The sequence below is a fragment of the Bos mutus genome, chromosome 7 (assembly GCF_027580195.1).
Source record: "Bos mutus isolate GX-2022 chromosome 7, NWIPB_WYAK_1.1, whole genome shotgun sequence".
Taxonomy (NCBI): Eukaryota; Metazoa; Chordata; class Mammalia; order Artiodactyla; family Bovidae; genus Bos; species Bos mutus.
Genome location: NC_091623.1, coordinates 77643497 through 77661296, shown reverse-complemented (window position 1 = coordinate 77661296; position 17800 = coordinate 77643497). Strand labels below are relative to the sequence as shown.

Genomic DNA, 17800 nt, shown 5'->3' with positions numbered 1-17800 from the left:
TGATGTGGTAAAAAAGTATTTGAATGTGTGTTTTTTTCTCATGGGATTGCATTCTACAACACAGTCTTAGTGTTGAATAGCATGAGTAAAGTATTAATATTTGACATTGTAAATCAAGGCTTCACTGACTTAAGACAGTTGAAAAAGATTTAAATTTATTGTTACTTGGTATAGTAATTTGCAAAAATGCACACATTTTATTTAAGAAATTTAATAATTGATTCTGAGAATTTATTTGACTAGGATGATAAATAAAACATTTAGAAAAGAAATAGTTGTCAAAGGACGTTTTGTTATATAGTATTTCTTCCTACCGAGCTGCCCTTCTGCATCCCTTCTTTACATCTAAATTCAGTTCATTGTTTAAGTTCCCTTCAGATCACATCTCCTTCCACTGCAGCCTGGACCCCTTATCCTCACAGTCCTCCCGTTATTTTGATTCCTTTTATGCTTGACTCATCATGGTTGAGCCCATTGTTAGTCTTTTCATGAGTTCATGTATGTCAGTTACATCTCCTTCACTAGGTTTTGAATTTGCAGGGGGCTAGGATCACGTTTTTGGTGCATTGTAGCACATTGTAGGCTAAATCTATTAAGAATCTTAAAGTAGATTCTTAATAAATTCCTGTTGCTTGATTAAGTAGAAGAATACTTGTGAAATAAAAATTTAAACAGTACTGCAGCTTTTGGGCATTCTAGTGAACAGATACAGTTGAGGACAAAATGCTAGGCTCTACTACATGCAGACTTACACACATTACAGATCTGTCCTCAGTGGACCTTCCATAGAAGAAAAGGATAACCAGACAGGACAGAGCAGCATGGGGTTTATGAGAAAATTGTTTCATCATAATGTAAAAAAATAGAACAGGTATCACTGTGAAAAAAGTTTTCAACTTTTTATTATGTATTTACCTAGGAAATTGGTAGATGAAGATGGTTTTGAGAAAGTGTTCTTGGAAAAATTGTGTTAGTTGGGAAACAAAACCACTGTGTACTTATTTGAAATAATTAAGTGAAATAAGGAAATTAAATTTTAACTAGGATACCATTTACATAACTGGAGCAAAGAAGTTTTTCTGATAAGTAGATTTAGTATTACTTAAACCACAGGCAAAAATGAAGTTTAGTGTGAATAATTTGGGCCCTTTAATTCTGAATTTTCCACCCTTGGTTGTGTATATTGTTATTGGTAAAATAATAAAAAATTTATGCAATAGAAATATAAAATTTTTAAACATTTAAATTATTTGAAGTAATGTTGTATTTAATTATAGCTCAAGGTCTCTGTGTGAACATTAGGGATATATGTAGCTTTTTTCCTCTTTACCAGGCAGTGTATCACAATGTGAAGCCGGCCGCTTTGCAGCAGCAGTTAGAGAGCATTCATCTTAGACAAGACAAAGCAGAAGCTTTTGCCAGTGCGTGGTCTTCTATGGGTCAAGAAACAATTGAAAAATTCAGGCAGAGGATTCTTGCTCCCCACAAGGTACAGGATATATTATTCAAAGGATATTTTAAAGTAATGTATGGCATAAATTATTATACCTAAAGTTTTTAAAGTGATAATTTTTGTAAAGAGGTAAATCAGGCAATAAAAAGTATGTATATGATATTCCTATAAAAGTATTTCCATGCATATTTGCTACCACAATGTGATTTAATTTTAATTCCCAATTTCAAATATGCTTCTGTAACTTTAGGGTAGGAATGAGACCATTTTTTCCTTCTGAGCCCTTGGTCAGAGTTGGTTATTCCGTTAACTGTGTATCTTATGTATAAGACTTATTATAATTTTTAAAAGCATTTATTTATTTATTCGACTGTGCCAGGTCTTAGTTGCAGCATGCAAACTCTTAGGTGTGGGATCTAGTTCCCAGACCAGGCATCATACCAGGGCCCCCTTAGTTGAGGGCTTAGAGTCTTAGCCTCTGGACCACCAGGGAAGTCCCAGACTTATTATTACTGAATCACATGCCTATTTGTTTTTGTGTGTTGGTATTAGGGCTTAGCAGAATGCCTTGTATGCACAAAGTGCTCAGCATTTGTTGAATAGCAAATAGTAAGCAAAATGAACTCTTTGGGAAAAAATATAAAATAATAGCAGTACCACAAAGCTCCTTAATAACCTCTGCGTGTGTGTGCATGCTAAGTCGCTTCAGTCATGTCTGACTCTTTGTGACGCTATGGACCATAGCCTACCAGCCTCCTCTGTCCATGGGATTCCTCAGGCAAGAATACTAGAGTGCATTGTCATTCCTCCTCTAGGGGATCTTCCCCACCTTGGAATCAAACCAGCATCTCTTAAGTCTCCTGCATTGGCAGGCGGGCTCTTTACCACTAGCACCACCTGGGAACCTCCAGGTTACTCTTGATGGAGATTAAGATGATCATATAGATTTTGCCCCTTTTTCTATTAATATGTTGTTTTACATAATTGATTTTCAGATTTTCAACCATTTTTGGGATAAATTTAACTTGGTTCTGGTATATAATCCTGGTTGTATATTGCTGTATTTGCTTTACTAATATTTTGGTAAAGATCTGTGTTCATGCGGGATATTGGTCTGTAGTTTTCCTGTGATGTCTTTTTTGGCATCTGGTTACAAAGTGAGTTCCCCTCTCCTCTTTTATTTTCTGGAATTATTTGTGAAGGTTTGGTATTAGTTTGCATTTTCACCAACATTATATGAGAGTTCCAGTAGTTCCAAATCCTTGTCAGCATTTGATATCATCAGTTTATATTAAAGCTATTCAATTAGGTTTGTAATAGTATCTTATGTTTTTAATTTACATATCCCTAGTAACAAAGTATGATGATCTTTTTATGTACTTGTCATCTATAGAGCTTCTTTGGTAAAGTGTCTGTTCAGACCTTTTATGTAACTGTATTTCTACATTATGACAGATGAAGAATGATAGTAATATAAATATAAAGGACAATTATAAGTGTAAATCCCAGCATATCAAAATGCATGGGCTTTGGTTTTGTTCTTGGTTTTTTGGGTGTTACACTTTGTAGAGGGTGTTTGGTTTCTTTCTGTTAAGTTTTGTGAATTTTTAAGTCCTCTGTCAGATACGTAATTTGCAGTTATTTTCTCCTAGTCTATAGCTTTCCTTTTCAGTTTCTAATAGTATCTTTTGCAAAGTAGAAGCTTTAAAATCTGATGAAGTTTGATTTATCATTTTTTTTCTTTTATTAATACTGCTTCTGGTTTTGGATCTAAGAATTTGTAGCATAATGCAGTGCCACAAAAATTTTCTCTGTTTTTTTTCTTCTAAGTGTTTTATAGTGTTTCTAAGTGTTTCTTCTAAGTGTTTTGTGTTTTACATTCAAGTCTAATATCCATTTTGAGTTAGTTTTATGTAGGATATAAGGTATAGGTCCAAGTTCTTATATTTTTTCTGATATTAATGTCTCATTTGTTTCGGTGCAATTATTGATAACATCCTTTTGTTATTGAATTGCCTTAACTCCTTTGTCAAAAATCATTTGACATATTTGTGTGTCTCTTTCTGGACTCTCTTTTTGGTTTCATTGATCTATTTGTCTGTCTTTATTGCTGGTATCATGCTGCTGTAATTACTATACCTTTGTTGTAAGTCTTAAAATCAAGTATTGTTAATCTGCTAACTTTGTTCCTTTTAATAATTGTTTTGGGTATTCTAGTTTCTTTACCTTTTAATGAAAACCTTTAAAAAAAATCTGCAAAACACCCTCTGGAATTTTGATTGAGAACTGCAGATGGTGATTGCAGCCATGAAATTAAAAGATGCTTACTCCTTGGAAGGAAAGTTATGACCGATCTAGATAGCATATTGAAAAGCAGAGACATTACTTTGCCAACAAAGGTCCGTCTAGTCAAGGTTATGGTTTTTCCAGTGGTCATGTATGGATGTGAGAGTTGGACTGTGAAGAAAGCTGAGTGCCGAGGAATTGATGCTTTTGAACTATGGTGTTGGAGAAGACTCCTGAGAGACCCTTGGACTGCAAGGAGATCCATCCAGTCCATTCTAAAGGAGATCAGTCCTGGGTGTTCATTGGAAGGACTGATGTTGAAGCTGAAACTCCAGTGCTTTGGCCACCTGATGTGAAGAGCTGACTCATTGGAAAAGACCCTGATGTTTGGAGGGATTAGGGGCAGGAGGAAAAGGGGACGACAGAGGATGAGATGGCTGGATGGCATCACCGACTCGATGGGCATGAGTTTGGGTAAACTCCGGGAGTTGGTGATGGACAGGGAGGCCTGGCGTGCTGTGATTCATGGGGTCACAAAGAGTTGGACATGACTGAGCGACTGAACTGAACTGATGTTTAATTATAGATCACTTTGTAGAGAAATGACTTCTTAAGAGTATTGAGTATATCTCCATTTTTGTTAGGGTTGAACACTCTTAACCTTTTTTTTCCCCCCTTTGGAGTTGTTGTAAATGGTCCTGATTTAAAAATTTGGGTTTCCATTGTTTACTGCTAGTATATAGAAACACAATTGATTTTGTTTATTGTTATTGTATTCAAGACCTTGGTAAACTTACTCTTTAGTTATAGCAGTTTTTTTGTTGTTTTCCTTGTGATTTCTCTACAGTCAGATTGTCCATGAAGAGAGAGTTTTCTTTCTTGCTTTCCTGTTTGCTCAGCTTTTGTTTTTCTTCCCGTATTGCACTGACTAGGACTTCTGGCACGATGTTGAATAGGATTGGTAACTTTAAACTTTGTTGTGCTTTGTTTCTAGTTTTAGAGAGAAGGCATTCAGTGTGTCACCCTAAGTAAGATGCTAGCTGTGGGTTTTTACAAAATGCCCCTGTGTTGTTTTCATTCCTTTCCTTTTCTTTTTGTTGACTTCTGCATTCAAGAGCTCTCAAGAAGGATGTGAAGCTCCATATCACTGCTTCATTTTTCATCATTTAAATTTCTGCTTTCTCCTATCCTATTTTAAAGGTTTATCCAGATTTTGTTTTCCATTCTTTGTTCCTGAAATTTTTTTTAAACATCTTCATTAAAAAAAAAAAAATCCACTTGCCTTTGAGTATTTTCCTGTTTTATATTTATATAATTTTCTTCTGTTTTTCTTTCTTGTATTTATATAAGTACAGTATACTTGTATAGTTAAAAGTGGTTTTTTTTTCCACTTCTTTTTTGCATCTTTTTTGTTTTTAATTTTTACAAAACCTTGTGTCAAGGGCTGACTTTAAATAGATCACAATGAGGGAGCTGCTGTCCTAGGTATGAAACCCTGACCTAGAAGCAGGTCAGCTACAGATGGTTTAGCACCAAGTTGCCCATGAATGCATGGTGTGTGATGGGCCAGGGGGTAGCCACCTTTCTGGCCATGCTTTGTGTCCCACGGTGAAGGGCTGTCCACACCAGACCCCAGTCCCAATGTGTGGTGTGGCACACTGTGCCCCAAGGGATGCTGGGTATGCAGACAGGCTTGCTTAGGATGACTGAGGCTCCCGGGGTGCAGCCATATCAATTGACCCGGGGTCGGCTTCTGACCTAGAAGTGATCATAATGCTACAGATGGTGGCTTCCCCCTATTGGCTCTTCAGCCAAGCACATATGCCAAATGTCTGAACCTGTGGTTCCTCTCCTACAGAGTGGGGTTACCATGGCAACAGCACATCATTAGTAGAGTAAAATTTACCTATCTCATAACAGTCTAAGCCCAACTCACGTTCCATATTAGTGAGTGAACAATCCAACACTTGGTGAATCCTGCCTCTCAGTGATAGGAAGAGCTGACAAAGAAGGATCAAAAAGCGACATTGCTGTGAATGCTTAGCCACTGCAAGCCAGTTATCCCTGTGTTAACTTTTCTGACACTTCCTGCTTAAAACCCCAAAGGTCAGAAGGATGTGAAGCTCTGCTTTCAGGGTCTTTATTCATACTGAAAATCAAGATCAAGCGAACTCTTGCCCTTCTTCTCCATGGGAGGTTTCTGTCCTCCCTGAGCTCATCTTAGGACTCTTTTTCACTTCCAATAGTAAGTCATTGTTTAATATCTTCTGGATGATAGTTTGTTACTCTTTAAAGAATAATATTTCTTCCCTGTGTTATGTTGTATTACATTAACTTCTGTCTTAAGAAGTGGTTTGATCAGTTGTCATACAAATTATGCAAAAAAATAGTTGGAAGAGCATGATTAATTGTGCATTGGTCCCTGAGAATGTAGAAAATTACCTTTTGCCAATACAGAGTATATGAGAGGATAGCTAATATCAATGCATTATTTTAATGCCTTCAATGCTTAATTAAGATTGTATAATAATAGCAAACATCTCTTGTGTTTATTGTGGGCCAAATATTCTACTCAGTGCTTTATAGTAATAGCTTGTAAAACTCATTAATAGTTCTAGTTTATATTTAAAATTAAACTGAGACTTAGATTAAATAACTGATCCATGGTCAAGCTGCTAAATAAGTGGTAGAGTTGGGATTTGACAAAGTAGTTAACATTTCTAAACCACTGTGTTTTTCTCCCACCTAGATGTTAGCAGCAGAATTTTTCTGTCAGGCATTATACACAGTGGTTTACACAGTAGGTATGTGTTTTGTATTTTTGAAAAAGAAATAAAACTTGAAAGTGTGCCTTAACTGTGTTAACCCAAGTGGTCCATGGTGAAGCTGAGATGGTAGTCAGATTGGCCCCTTTCTTAATTAAGCCTTGTTCCTTTTATGTCATGGCATCTCTTGCAGCTATAATGTTATCTTTCTTTTTTTTTTTTTTTGCCCTGATGACTATTTAGGATATGGGACTAAAATAGCCATAGATGAAAATAAATCATGTCATATATTAAATTATAACAAAAATATATGGCAGTAGTTTACAGTGCGCAAAGGTTGTATTTACAGAGACTGATTGTTGTTTTATAGTAATTTAGAGGGTCTCAGGAACTGTCTGTGCCATGCTTGCAGTGGAACATCTATGAAAGTAATTATCAATTCAGAGAGAGTCAGATTCAATTAAATAACAAGCTAAAAAATCAAAAAGAGCTTATTTTTAATTCAATTTTTTAAAACACCTGTTTCATCTTCTGTTACTTAAATCTGATAAGTGAGAAGCTGATTAAAAATTAATCTGATAGCTTTTTTCAGGATATGATTGAAAGGATTTTTAAATTTTATCCCATCTCCTTTTTCTTTTTTAATACACTTTGTCTTAACCTCTTCAGAGACTGAAATGTTACCACAGCTTATTGGAATTTGTATTCTTCCCTCTTTCATCAGTGTTGATTATGTTAGCAGTGTCCTTCTACCAGGGTTTTCTGTTTGATTTTTGTTACAATGCCTGTGTGGTAACAAATTTATTAAATTATGAATACTCTTTCAGACAGAACTTGAATACTGTGTTTAATTGTAGTCCTAAAATTCTGGTAAGAGTTTCTTTATGTATATTCCTACTATACAAAATGTAGCCTATATGTCAAATATTATTGAGACACATCTCTTTTTTTTTCTGAGACCTTAAGGAAAATAATTGAGTTGTTTTATGATTTTTAAAAAAATATTTTTGTATTAGAGTTCACTTGTTCCTTAGTAATAGATTTGATAATGAGAAATATATTTAAGGCATATTTTTAGCACTGTGAGTAGCCTGCTCTTTAAAGCCTACATATCCCGATTCTTTTTCTTAAAATGCAGTTGTATATTTATTAGGGAGTTTTTAAAGATATATTTGACAGTTGTATTTGCTTTGAATGCTCAAAATGTGTGTAATGTGATTTTCTCCTCCTGTTAATAGTGTTCTTAACTTTACCAATTATATGACAAATTTATTTATAATATTTACTCATCTCATTATATAGTGAAAATTCATCATGGCTTCTCTCACGTTCTTGAGAAACCTGCATTTAGAAATGGATGGGTAATGTTCTTAAGATAATAATGTTCTAAATAGTCTTTTAAAAAATTCTCTTTAATTCTCTTCCCCCCATTGTAGTAAGATTTACTTCACTGTTAAGTTTAGCAACTAATTGTTTGCTTTATTAACTGTTAAATATCTGTTTTTTAAATGCAATATAAGAAATTAGAAATTTCGATTTGACCTTTTAAAAATTTGATGCATTCTTTTAGTTTTATTGTTTTCTTTAGTATTCGTGTTTCATTTCTTTTGGAATTCTAAGAATGGATGAAGGGCTTTACTATAAAGAGAACAGAAAAAGCATACTTCATAGAGCTAAATCTAAATATATAGCTATGAATGCATATCTGAGTGCTTTTTTCAAGATTTATGTATTTATTGGCTGCATTGGATCTTAGTTGCAGCACATGGGCTCAGTAGCTGTGGTGCACTGGCTTAGTTGCTCTGTGGCATGTGTTCTCTTAATTCCCAGACCAGGAATTGAACCCGCATCCAGAGTCCACCTGCCAGTGCAGGAGATGCAGAAGACACGGTTTGATCCCTGGGTCAGGAAGAAGGATCCCCTGGAGTCTTGCCTGAAAAAATCCCATGGACAGAGAAGCCTGAATGGCTACTGTCCATTGTGTTGCAAAGAGTTGGGCACGACTGAGCGACTAAACATACAGGCACCCCTTAACCGGAAGGCAGATTTTTAACCACTGGACCATCAGGGAAGTCTCCTTTTTCAAGATTTAAATGCTTCTTAACATTATCATCTGCATTTATAGGAGAGGTATTTTGTTGTAATTATATCCATATACAAGTCAGATTTCTCCCTCTTTGTTACTTTAGTTGTTGACATGTTAAGAATCAAAAGAAAACCATAGTTTTTCCATGTGCTGGAATTGACTGAACGTCAATGTTAGGTTTAAATGCTCCTATATTCATTTGCTGTTTTTTATTGAAATATAATTTACCTGCAAAAAATGCAGATATTTTAAATGTTTAGTTTGATGAATTTCAGAAATTATATATGTCCTTTTAGTCATTATTCTTATCAAAAGAGGAGAAAATTTTCATCACCTGAAACGGGTCCAGTTTTAATTTTCTCCACCTTCATACTCACTTTCCATCACAAAAAAATTTTATGTTCTTAGTCTTATTAATAGTATAAATGAATTTAAATAAATGTGTCTGTATAGTATCTCTCAACATAATGTTTTTTTGGATTCGTTTGTGTTGTTAGTTGTATCAGTAATTCTTTTGTTGCTGAGTAATATTTCCTTGTATGAAAACAATTTGTTTATCTGTACTCCTGTTGATGGACATTTGGATTGTTTCCAGCTTCTGGCTATTATGAATAAGAGTACTGTTAACAAATGGCAACCCACTCCAGTATTCCTGCCTGGAAAATCCCATGGCCAGAGGAGCCTGGTGGGCTACAGTCCATGGGGTCACAAAGAGTCAGACATGACTGAGTGACTAACACTTAACATTTGTGTACAAGTCTTTTTGTGGACATATGTTTTCATTTCCCTTGAGTAAATGTCTAGGAAGGGGGTGATTGACCCTTTAGCCAAATCTAAGGCTTTCTATATGAGTTTCAGCCACCCCATGCTGCATGGATTGGGAAGAGTCATAAAAATATAAAAAGGCAAAGGAATGTGAATCTGTCATGTTGTGTGGATCCCTTCCCTTTAACTTCTGCTTGCTTTTTAGTTATTCTCCAGTGCCTTCAAGTCTCTCTTTAAGCTAGCTTGTTTAGAGGTTGTGCTTTGTATTTGCAAGGGAAGTTTATGTCATATAAACTATTTCCTACCATTATCAGATTAGGAACTCCAGAAGTGCTTCTTTTAAATTGTAAGTCTTATTCTGTCCCTCCTCTGTTCCACATCCACCAGTCTTCCCATGTTGCTTATGATAGAAGTCCAAGTTCTTACAGTTGCCTTTAAGACCCTACGTGATCAGTAACCCCCTCTTGGTCTGCTATCTTGTTGACCTTCACCTGGCTCACTTGGGATAATTTTATTCTTTTTACCTCAGAAGCTCTTGGGTGTTCATGTGGTTGGCTTCCTTATCTTTTTCAGCCCTGTGCTCAAATATCATGTTTATCAGTGAGCCTTCTTGTAATCATCATAGTGAAAAGTGCTTCTACCTTTATGGTAATCTCTTACTTCATTTTTTTTCTACCATACTTATTATTCTTATCTGACCCACTATGCATTGTACTTACTTTATTTTTTTTTTATTGTCAATCTCTACTACTAAACTATAAATTCCTGAAGGACAGGAATTTTTGTCTGTTTTGTTCACTACTGTATTTTCACTACTTTAAATGACCCTTGGGACTTGGTTCTCAGAAATTGGTTGTTGGCTGAATAAATGGACAGTATCCCTGCTTTTACAAATTGTGCTATTTTGAGGTTCTGTGTATAAGGTTTTCTCTTAAAGAGGAATATCTGTGTTTATAGGTGGAGGAAAGAACAGTAAAGAGAGAAGGGTATGGATTATATTTTGTGTTTCCTAGTCCTCTTTTGGAGAAGACAATAGTACTCCACTCCAGTACTCTTGCCTGGAATATCCCATGGACCAAGGAGCCTGGTGGGCTGCAGTCCATGGGGTCGCTAAGAGTCGGACACGACTGAGTGACTTCACTTTCACTTCTCACTTTCATGCATTGGAGAAGGAAATGGCAACCCACTCCAGTGTTCTTGCCTGGAGAATCCCAGGGATGGGGGAGCCTGGTGGGCTGCCGTCTATGGGGTCGCACAGAGTCAGACATGACTGAAGCGACTTAGCAGCAGCAGCAGCAGTGCTTTTTTGTGTTTTCAATTTGGTGTACTTGAAACTTTTTGTGGTTCATTTATCTCATGATTCTTGAGTTTCACTGGAAACTATATTCAGTCATTTATATTTTTCCTCTTTAAAAGTGGGAATGTATATAATAAGAATTGCTTTAGCTTGGAATGAAAATTCTCCAGGGAAAAAAGGTGATGTCATTAGCTGTTGCTGCAGCAATCAGTTTAAAGAACTTTAGATCTAAAAGACCCTTAATCAGTCTAATTTGAAACAGAAATGTGTTCTATGCTTTATAAATAATTGACTAAAACCAGAGCCATTAACAAATTAAATAAAGATTTTACTAATGCCAAAGAACTGGGCTATTAGCAAAATTACTCTTATGTCATAGTATTCAAAGATGTGCACTTGCTAAATAGAATTGATGTACTTTTTCAGAGTGTGCCAATAGTGAGAGCATTAGTTGAATGACATTTCAGTGTCCTCAATCTTGTACTGTTGTGTTATATATCCATGGTATGCAGAGGTGGAAAACAGGCTGAAAGATAATTCATTGATGTTTTCCCTCATCACCTTATAACTTGGATATGATGACCAGTTAAGGTATTTTGGCCAAGTCTGTGAGTCAAGGAATATAATTTTAAGTTTCATACCACCCTAGCAGTGATGCTATGTTGACTTTGGTAACTTGGATATGATGACTAGTTAGGTATTTTGGCCAAGTCTGTGAGTCAAGGAATATTGTTGTAAGTTTCATACCACCCTAGCAGTGATGTTATGTTGACTTTGGGAGCATCTAAACTTGAGGGTATAGGTTAGAGAGTATCCCTATGTTGCAATATTTGTAATGAAGCATTTATACCTCTTATGATGTCAGTACTGAATTGCACAGTGGTCATCTCTGAGATCCTGACCTTGTCTTTGTATGCTTATAGATGTTACAGCGTAGAATTCTTTCTCAGGGAGGCTAGTAGTAGTGGGGCTTCTTTGAAGCTTATTGCCTCCCCTTCTTGCCAATGACTAAAGGATGGCAAGGAAGTTGAAGATGTTCTCTGAATGCATCTATACGGTCCTCTGTTACAGCTTTTCGTATATTTCATCTGTCTGTTAAGAAAAAATGTTGTGTGTTGTTGTTCAGTTGCTCAGTCGTGTCTGACTCTTTGTGACCCCATGGACTGCAACACGCCAGGCTTCCCTGTCCTTCTCTATCTCCTGGAGTTTGCTCAAACTCATGTCCATTGAGTCGGTGATGCCATCCAGCCATCTTGTCCTCTGTTGTCCCCTTCCCCTTTTGCCTTCAATCTTTCCCAGCATCAGGGTCTTTTCCATTGAGTCAGTTCTTCCCATAAGGTGGCCAAAGTACTGGAGCTTCAGCTTCAGTGTCAGCCCTTCCAATGAATATTCAGGACTGATTTCCTTTAGGATTGACTGGTTTGATCTCCTTGCAGTAATAAATTATAATTTACATAGTAAAATCTATATCCTTTTAATTGTACTGTTCAGTGAATTTTGATAGAGGTATATCTATGATATCATTGTCATAATCAAAAGGCAGAGCTTTTACATCATTCTCAAAAGTTACTTCATGCTCCTTGGCAGTTCTTTCTTCCTCTAACCCTGGCCCCAGGAAACCACTGATTTGCTTGGTGATGTTTGTTGGATTTTTAATCCATGGAATCATATACATGTACTTCTCTCTGGCTTTTTCCAGTGAGTATGATTTTGAGGTTCATTCTTGTTGTTGAATGTGTTAATAGTTTGTTCTTTTTTTTAAATCGTGGGTTGGTATTTTTTATTGCATGGTATTCTATTATATGAATATATCACAATTTGTTATCCATTCACCTGTTGATGGTATTTGTACTGTTTTCAGTTTGGGGTTATTTTGAATAAATCTGTTAATATTCTCATACCTTTTTATGGGCATATATTTTCACTTTGCCTGAGTAATTTCTTAGGGATGGATTGACTGAGTTGTAGGGTCAGTGTGTATTTAACTATGAGGAAACTGCTAAAGAGTTTTCCAAAGAAGTTATGCTATTTTACATTCCAGCCAGCAATTTTTCACATCCTGGCCAACACTTGGTATTGCCATTCTTTAAAATTTTAACATTTTAATGGGATAAGGAGATTGAATATCTTTTAATTTGTTTATTGTGTTTATGTGTTTATTGGTTTATTTGTTTTCTTTTGTGAATTATGTATTACAATCTTTGCCTGTTTTTGTAGAGTTTTTTTTTGTCTTATTGTGGTAAGAATTCTTTATATAGTTTGCATACAAGTCCTTTGTCAGGTATATATATGTATTGTGAATATTTTATTAGTCTGTGGCTTACCTTTTTCTTAATGGTGACTTTTGAAGAACAGAATTTTTAGTTTTGATGAAGTCCAGTTTATAGCCTTTGTCTTTTATGGTTCATTCTTCTATGCTGCTGCTAAGTCGCTTCAGTCGTGTCCAACTCTGTGCGACCCCATAGACGGCAGCCCACCAGGCTCCCCCGTCCCTGGGACTCTCCAGGCAAGAACACTGGAGTGGGTTGCCATTTCCTTCTCCAATGCATGAAAGTGAAAAGTGAAAGTGAAGTCGCTCAGTCGTGTCTGACTCCTAGCAACCCCATGGACTGCAGCCCACCAGGCCCCTCCGTCCATGGGATTTTCCAGGCAAGAGTACTGGAGTGGGGTGCCATTGTCTTCTCTGTCATTCTTCTATGGCTGTCTCTAAAATCTTTGCCTGTCCTAAGATCACAAAGGTTTTCTTTTCATGTTTTCTTCCAGAAGTTTGATGGTTTTAGCATTTGCATTTAGGTCTGTGATCCATTTTGAGTTCATTTTTGTGTGTGGTGTTTGTTAGGTGTTAGTCGCTCAGTCACGTCCGACTTTTGTGATCCCACCAGGCTCCTTTGTCCATGGAACTCTCTAGGCAAAGATACTGGATTGGGTTGCCATTCCCTTCTCCAGGAGATCTTCCCCACCCAGGGATCGAGCCTGGTCTCCCACGCAGGCAGATTCTTTACTGTCTGAGCCACCAGGGAAGCCCATTTGTTAGGTAGAGGTTGTTTTTTGTTTTGTTTCTTGCAGATATCTAGTTGTTCCAGCATCATTTACCTTGGTGCTTTCATTAGAAGTCACTTCGTGAGTCTTTAGGTCTATCCTTTGCCTTTGTCTTTATTGCTGTAGCTTTATATTCTTCAAGTTAGGTAATATGATTCCTCCAAGTCTTTGAAAAAAAAATTGGTTTAACTCTTTTAGGTCATTTACATTTCCATTTAAAATTTAGAATCAACTTGTCAGTTTCTATTAAAAAAAAATTCCTGCTGGGAATTTAATTGGATTGCCCTAAATCTGTAGATCACTTTTGGAAGAACTGACATCTTAGCAATATTGAATCATTAAATTCATGAACATGGTATATCTCTCCATTTATTGATATCTTCTTTAATTTATTCAAGCAATGTTTGTAGTTTTCTAATGACCAGAATTTTCACAAATTTTGTTAAAGTTATCCTTACTATATAGACTGAATGTGTCTCTTCAAATTTCATATATTGAAACTTCACCCCCAACGTCATAGTATTAGAAGGTGGGGCTTTTGGGAATTAATTAGTTAATAGGAAGGGACGTAATCAGGGAGATTAATGCCCTTATAAAGAGAGAACTCCCTTGCCTCCTTCTGTCTTGTGAGGATACAACAAGAAGTCTGCAGTCTGGAAGAGGGGCCCTCACCCAACCTTCCTGGCACCCTTATCTTAGACTTCCAGGCTCCACAACTGTGGGAAATAAATGCTTGTTATTATTAAGCTATACTGTCTGTGGTATTTTGTTTTAGTGGCCTGAACAGACTAAGACACTGTGTATTTGCCTGATTTTGGTTGCTACTATAGATAGAATTGCATTTTTGTAATTTCCAGTTGTTTGTTTCTAGTATGTTGAAAACTGCTGATGTTTTATGTTAATCTTTTGCCATAACTTTCTTGAAATCAGCCATTAGTTTTAGTAGCTTTTTTGCAGATTACCTAAGATTTTTATGTACATGTTATGGCAAAGTTGTTTTTGCATATGCTTGTCTTCATCACGTGGCCTGGAGCAGAGATTTTAGTTTGATGATTTTTATGTCCCCAGCATCTGTGATGGTATAAAGGTCAGGTTCATGCTCTTCTGATTTTCTCCTTTCTGGCTGCATCTTTTAGTCAGTCATACTCATTACTGTCTTCTCATTTCCACAACCTCTAAGTTTTGTATTGTGCGAGGACTCAGTCCCCAGTGCTCTTCTCTTATTCTTTTGTACTTGCCTGGCAATCACATTCAGGCTTCTGAGTTTAAAAACTATTTTCTAATAAAACATTTTTTTCTCCAGCCTATTTGATAATTTCATTGGATGTAGAATAGGCATCTCAAACTTAACTTTTAAAAAATAAACCGCTCTTCGGATCGTTCCTCTTGAAACTGTTCCTGTAGTTTTCCCGTCTCAGGTAATGGTTAAGTTTTTTTTTTTTTTAATTTGCACAGGTCAAAATGATCTCATTTTGCTATTATTATTTAAAAATGGATAGAAAACCAGGATGAAAGTATGGTTCTACTGAAAAGAAGCATAGGTTTCATCAACTTACAGAATTCACATAAAGATGGGAATCTTCTGAAAGCGACAGGCTTTTTTTCAAACTGTATGCTTGTTGAGTTAAGGCTGATATCTGATGTAGATAATAGTTAAGAAAACCACATATATAAAATGCTGGAGATTGATTTGTCTTAATGCCAAGGTATTATTTACTTTTAGCCATTAGGGATTGGAATTTACTTCATTAGTTTTTGAATTTTAGATATTCCTCTGGTTAGAACAAAAGGAGGGAAGCACTTCTATTCCTTCTGTTAAATTACTTGGTAATTTAATCCCCATTTACAATTTCATTGTATTTGCAAATTTGTTCTAAGTTCTAAACAAATAGATTTTTTTTTTTTTGGAATCTGACTTTGTAAATTGGGCATTGCCAGCTTAAAGATGGGGAGTAAAACTTGGCATCTCCTGGAGGGCCTCCTAGTGACAGGTTGTTTAAAATGTTCCTGATTTGATTAATGGACCTAAATACCTGATTTGATTAATGGACCTAAATACCCTTCTTCATTTCTTCGACAGCGTTTTCTTTTGAAGGAAAAAGGTAAAAATTTGAGGTATAAACATCAGTGCCCCTATTGTTCACTGGTTTATAGTAATAGAACGTTTCCAATAAAATGTACTTCTAAATTGATGCTGTCGTCTTGTGTCCTTTGGCAGACTCTGTAGGTACATATATTGCTTAAGAAAATAAATCTCTTATTGATTGTAATGGAAATACTAGAAACTTCTCTATTTTAGACAAATGTAAAAGTACTCTGAATCTGTTATTTTAAAGGTTTAATTATATACACATTCATATACACATGCCATTATTGAGGGATCATAATTATGACCTCTTATACATTCATAAATTGATTTTCCCAGCAGGTATTGCTTTCTTGGTGATACAGGTTTATAAGGAGAAATGCTTCTAAAAGCTAACCTTATTAAGCAGATTACATTGAACTGAAAAATGCCCTTCTCCCCTGTATGAAAGATTTAGAAAAAGTTCTTATTTTATGTTTCATTCAATGTGTATAATTTTAGAAAACACAGAATAAACCAACTAGAATTTTTTTAAAGTGGGGAATTTCCTATAATTAGTCAGTAGATTGTATAGGAAGAAATCACTGAGGTTAAGAGAAGTGGTCAAGGAAATTGGGGAATAAGTATTTAGCTAAGCTTAAAAAATAGGTTAATGTTCTTGTATTAAATGTTTAGTCAACTTCCAGTTTTTACATAAGTATAAATAATAATGTATAGTTTCTGTAATAAGCCATATATATATTGTATATGGAATATCTGCTTATAGTATTTACTAGTTATAAATGTGGATTATAGCAACAGAATATAGATAGTGCTTTCTCTTTTAGCAGTTACAGTTCTGTTTTTATGTATTTTCATGATTTATTATAGTAAACAGTAATTGTTTCATGAATACACACACACATAATTCCTAAAACTCATTTCAGTATTTCTGAGCAATATTTTTCCTACTTTAGATGGCCTGACCTGTTAGAGGTTTAGTGGGTAATAAAATCAATATGGAGGGTTTTTGAATTAGTATTTTAAAAGTGAAATTTAATAGAATATATGTATCATTGCTCTGGGTAAAAAATTGTCTTGTGACGCTTTTGTATATTTATATCAATTTGCAACATAAAAAAGTGTTTCTTACTATGTGATATGATCCAAGCAGAGGCTACTATTATAGGAAACCAGTAGTTAAAGTATGGTGATTAACTTTACGTTTTCATTTTAAGAGAGTAATTTTGACTGATTTTGCATGTACTTGGAATTGTGATTTACAAAGCAGTTACCAGAAGTTAAGCTTGGAGTTGTTACCTGGATGTTAGAGGGAGAATGAAGTCTTTATACCTATTTTGAACTGACATCTTAGTGACATTGTCAGATAATAAGTAATGTAAGCGAGATGCCTAAGAACTATCATTTAAACAGTTTTGGCATGGGTTAGAAAACATTAAAAATATTAGTGGCTCATTTTCCTTGTGTTTTATGTTATGTAGGTGACATTTCAATGTACAATGTTGATTAAGGTGGAAAGACCCTCAGATTTAAATTTGGATGTGAGATGTCTAATTATATTCAAATGATTCCTGGTATTTTAATGTACATATGTTCGATATACACAATACAGAATTTTCTTTTAAATAGAAGCAATGTAGTTTAGCTAACTTAAGTAAAAATTCAATCTAGATTTTGTTTCCTATGTAATTAAAATATTGATAACTTTCGTATTTGTTTCTTAGTTATGCGTCTCAGATGAATACTTAAAGTGTACTATAACATTTTCACCTTGATAAAAGGCTTTTGTTTTATTCATATTTATATCACCAGTGTCTATTATAGATCCAGAAAATAATATATGTTTTAACCAGTTTAAGAAATTTCTTCTTTCTTCAACTTTTCTTTGTCTTTTAGGACATTGATGTTTTTCAAGTGTACATTCCTCTTGTGTCTATCTTTATATTTTCTGTTAGTTTCTTCAGGATCAAATTTAGTTATACTTTGGCTAAAAATGTGAATGGTATTTGCAGGATATCACACC

The 17800-nt window shown here is 35.2% G+C and overlaps 1 protein-coding gene across 2 annotated transcripts in view; it reads left to right on the top strand.

Annotated features, from left to right (window-relative positions):
- Window positions 1-17800, top strand: part of COMMD10 (COMM domain containing 10) — a 188698-nt gene that overhangs the window by 8457 nt on the left and 162441 nt on the right. For both annotated transcript variants that reach the window (XM_005892578.2, XM_070374112.1), the window contains exon 4: window positions 1334-1489. In XM_005892578.2, the coding sequence (XP_005892640.1) occupies window positions 1334-1489 (156 nt within the window). The remainder of the gene's footprint in view (window positions 1-1333; window positions 1490-17800) is intronic.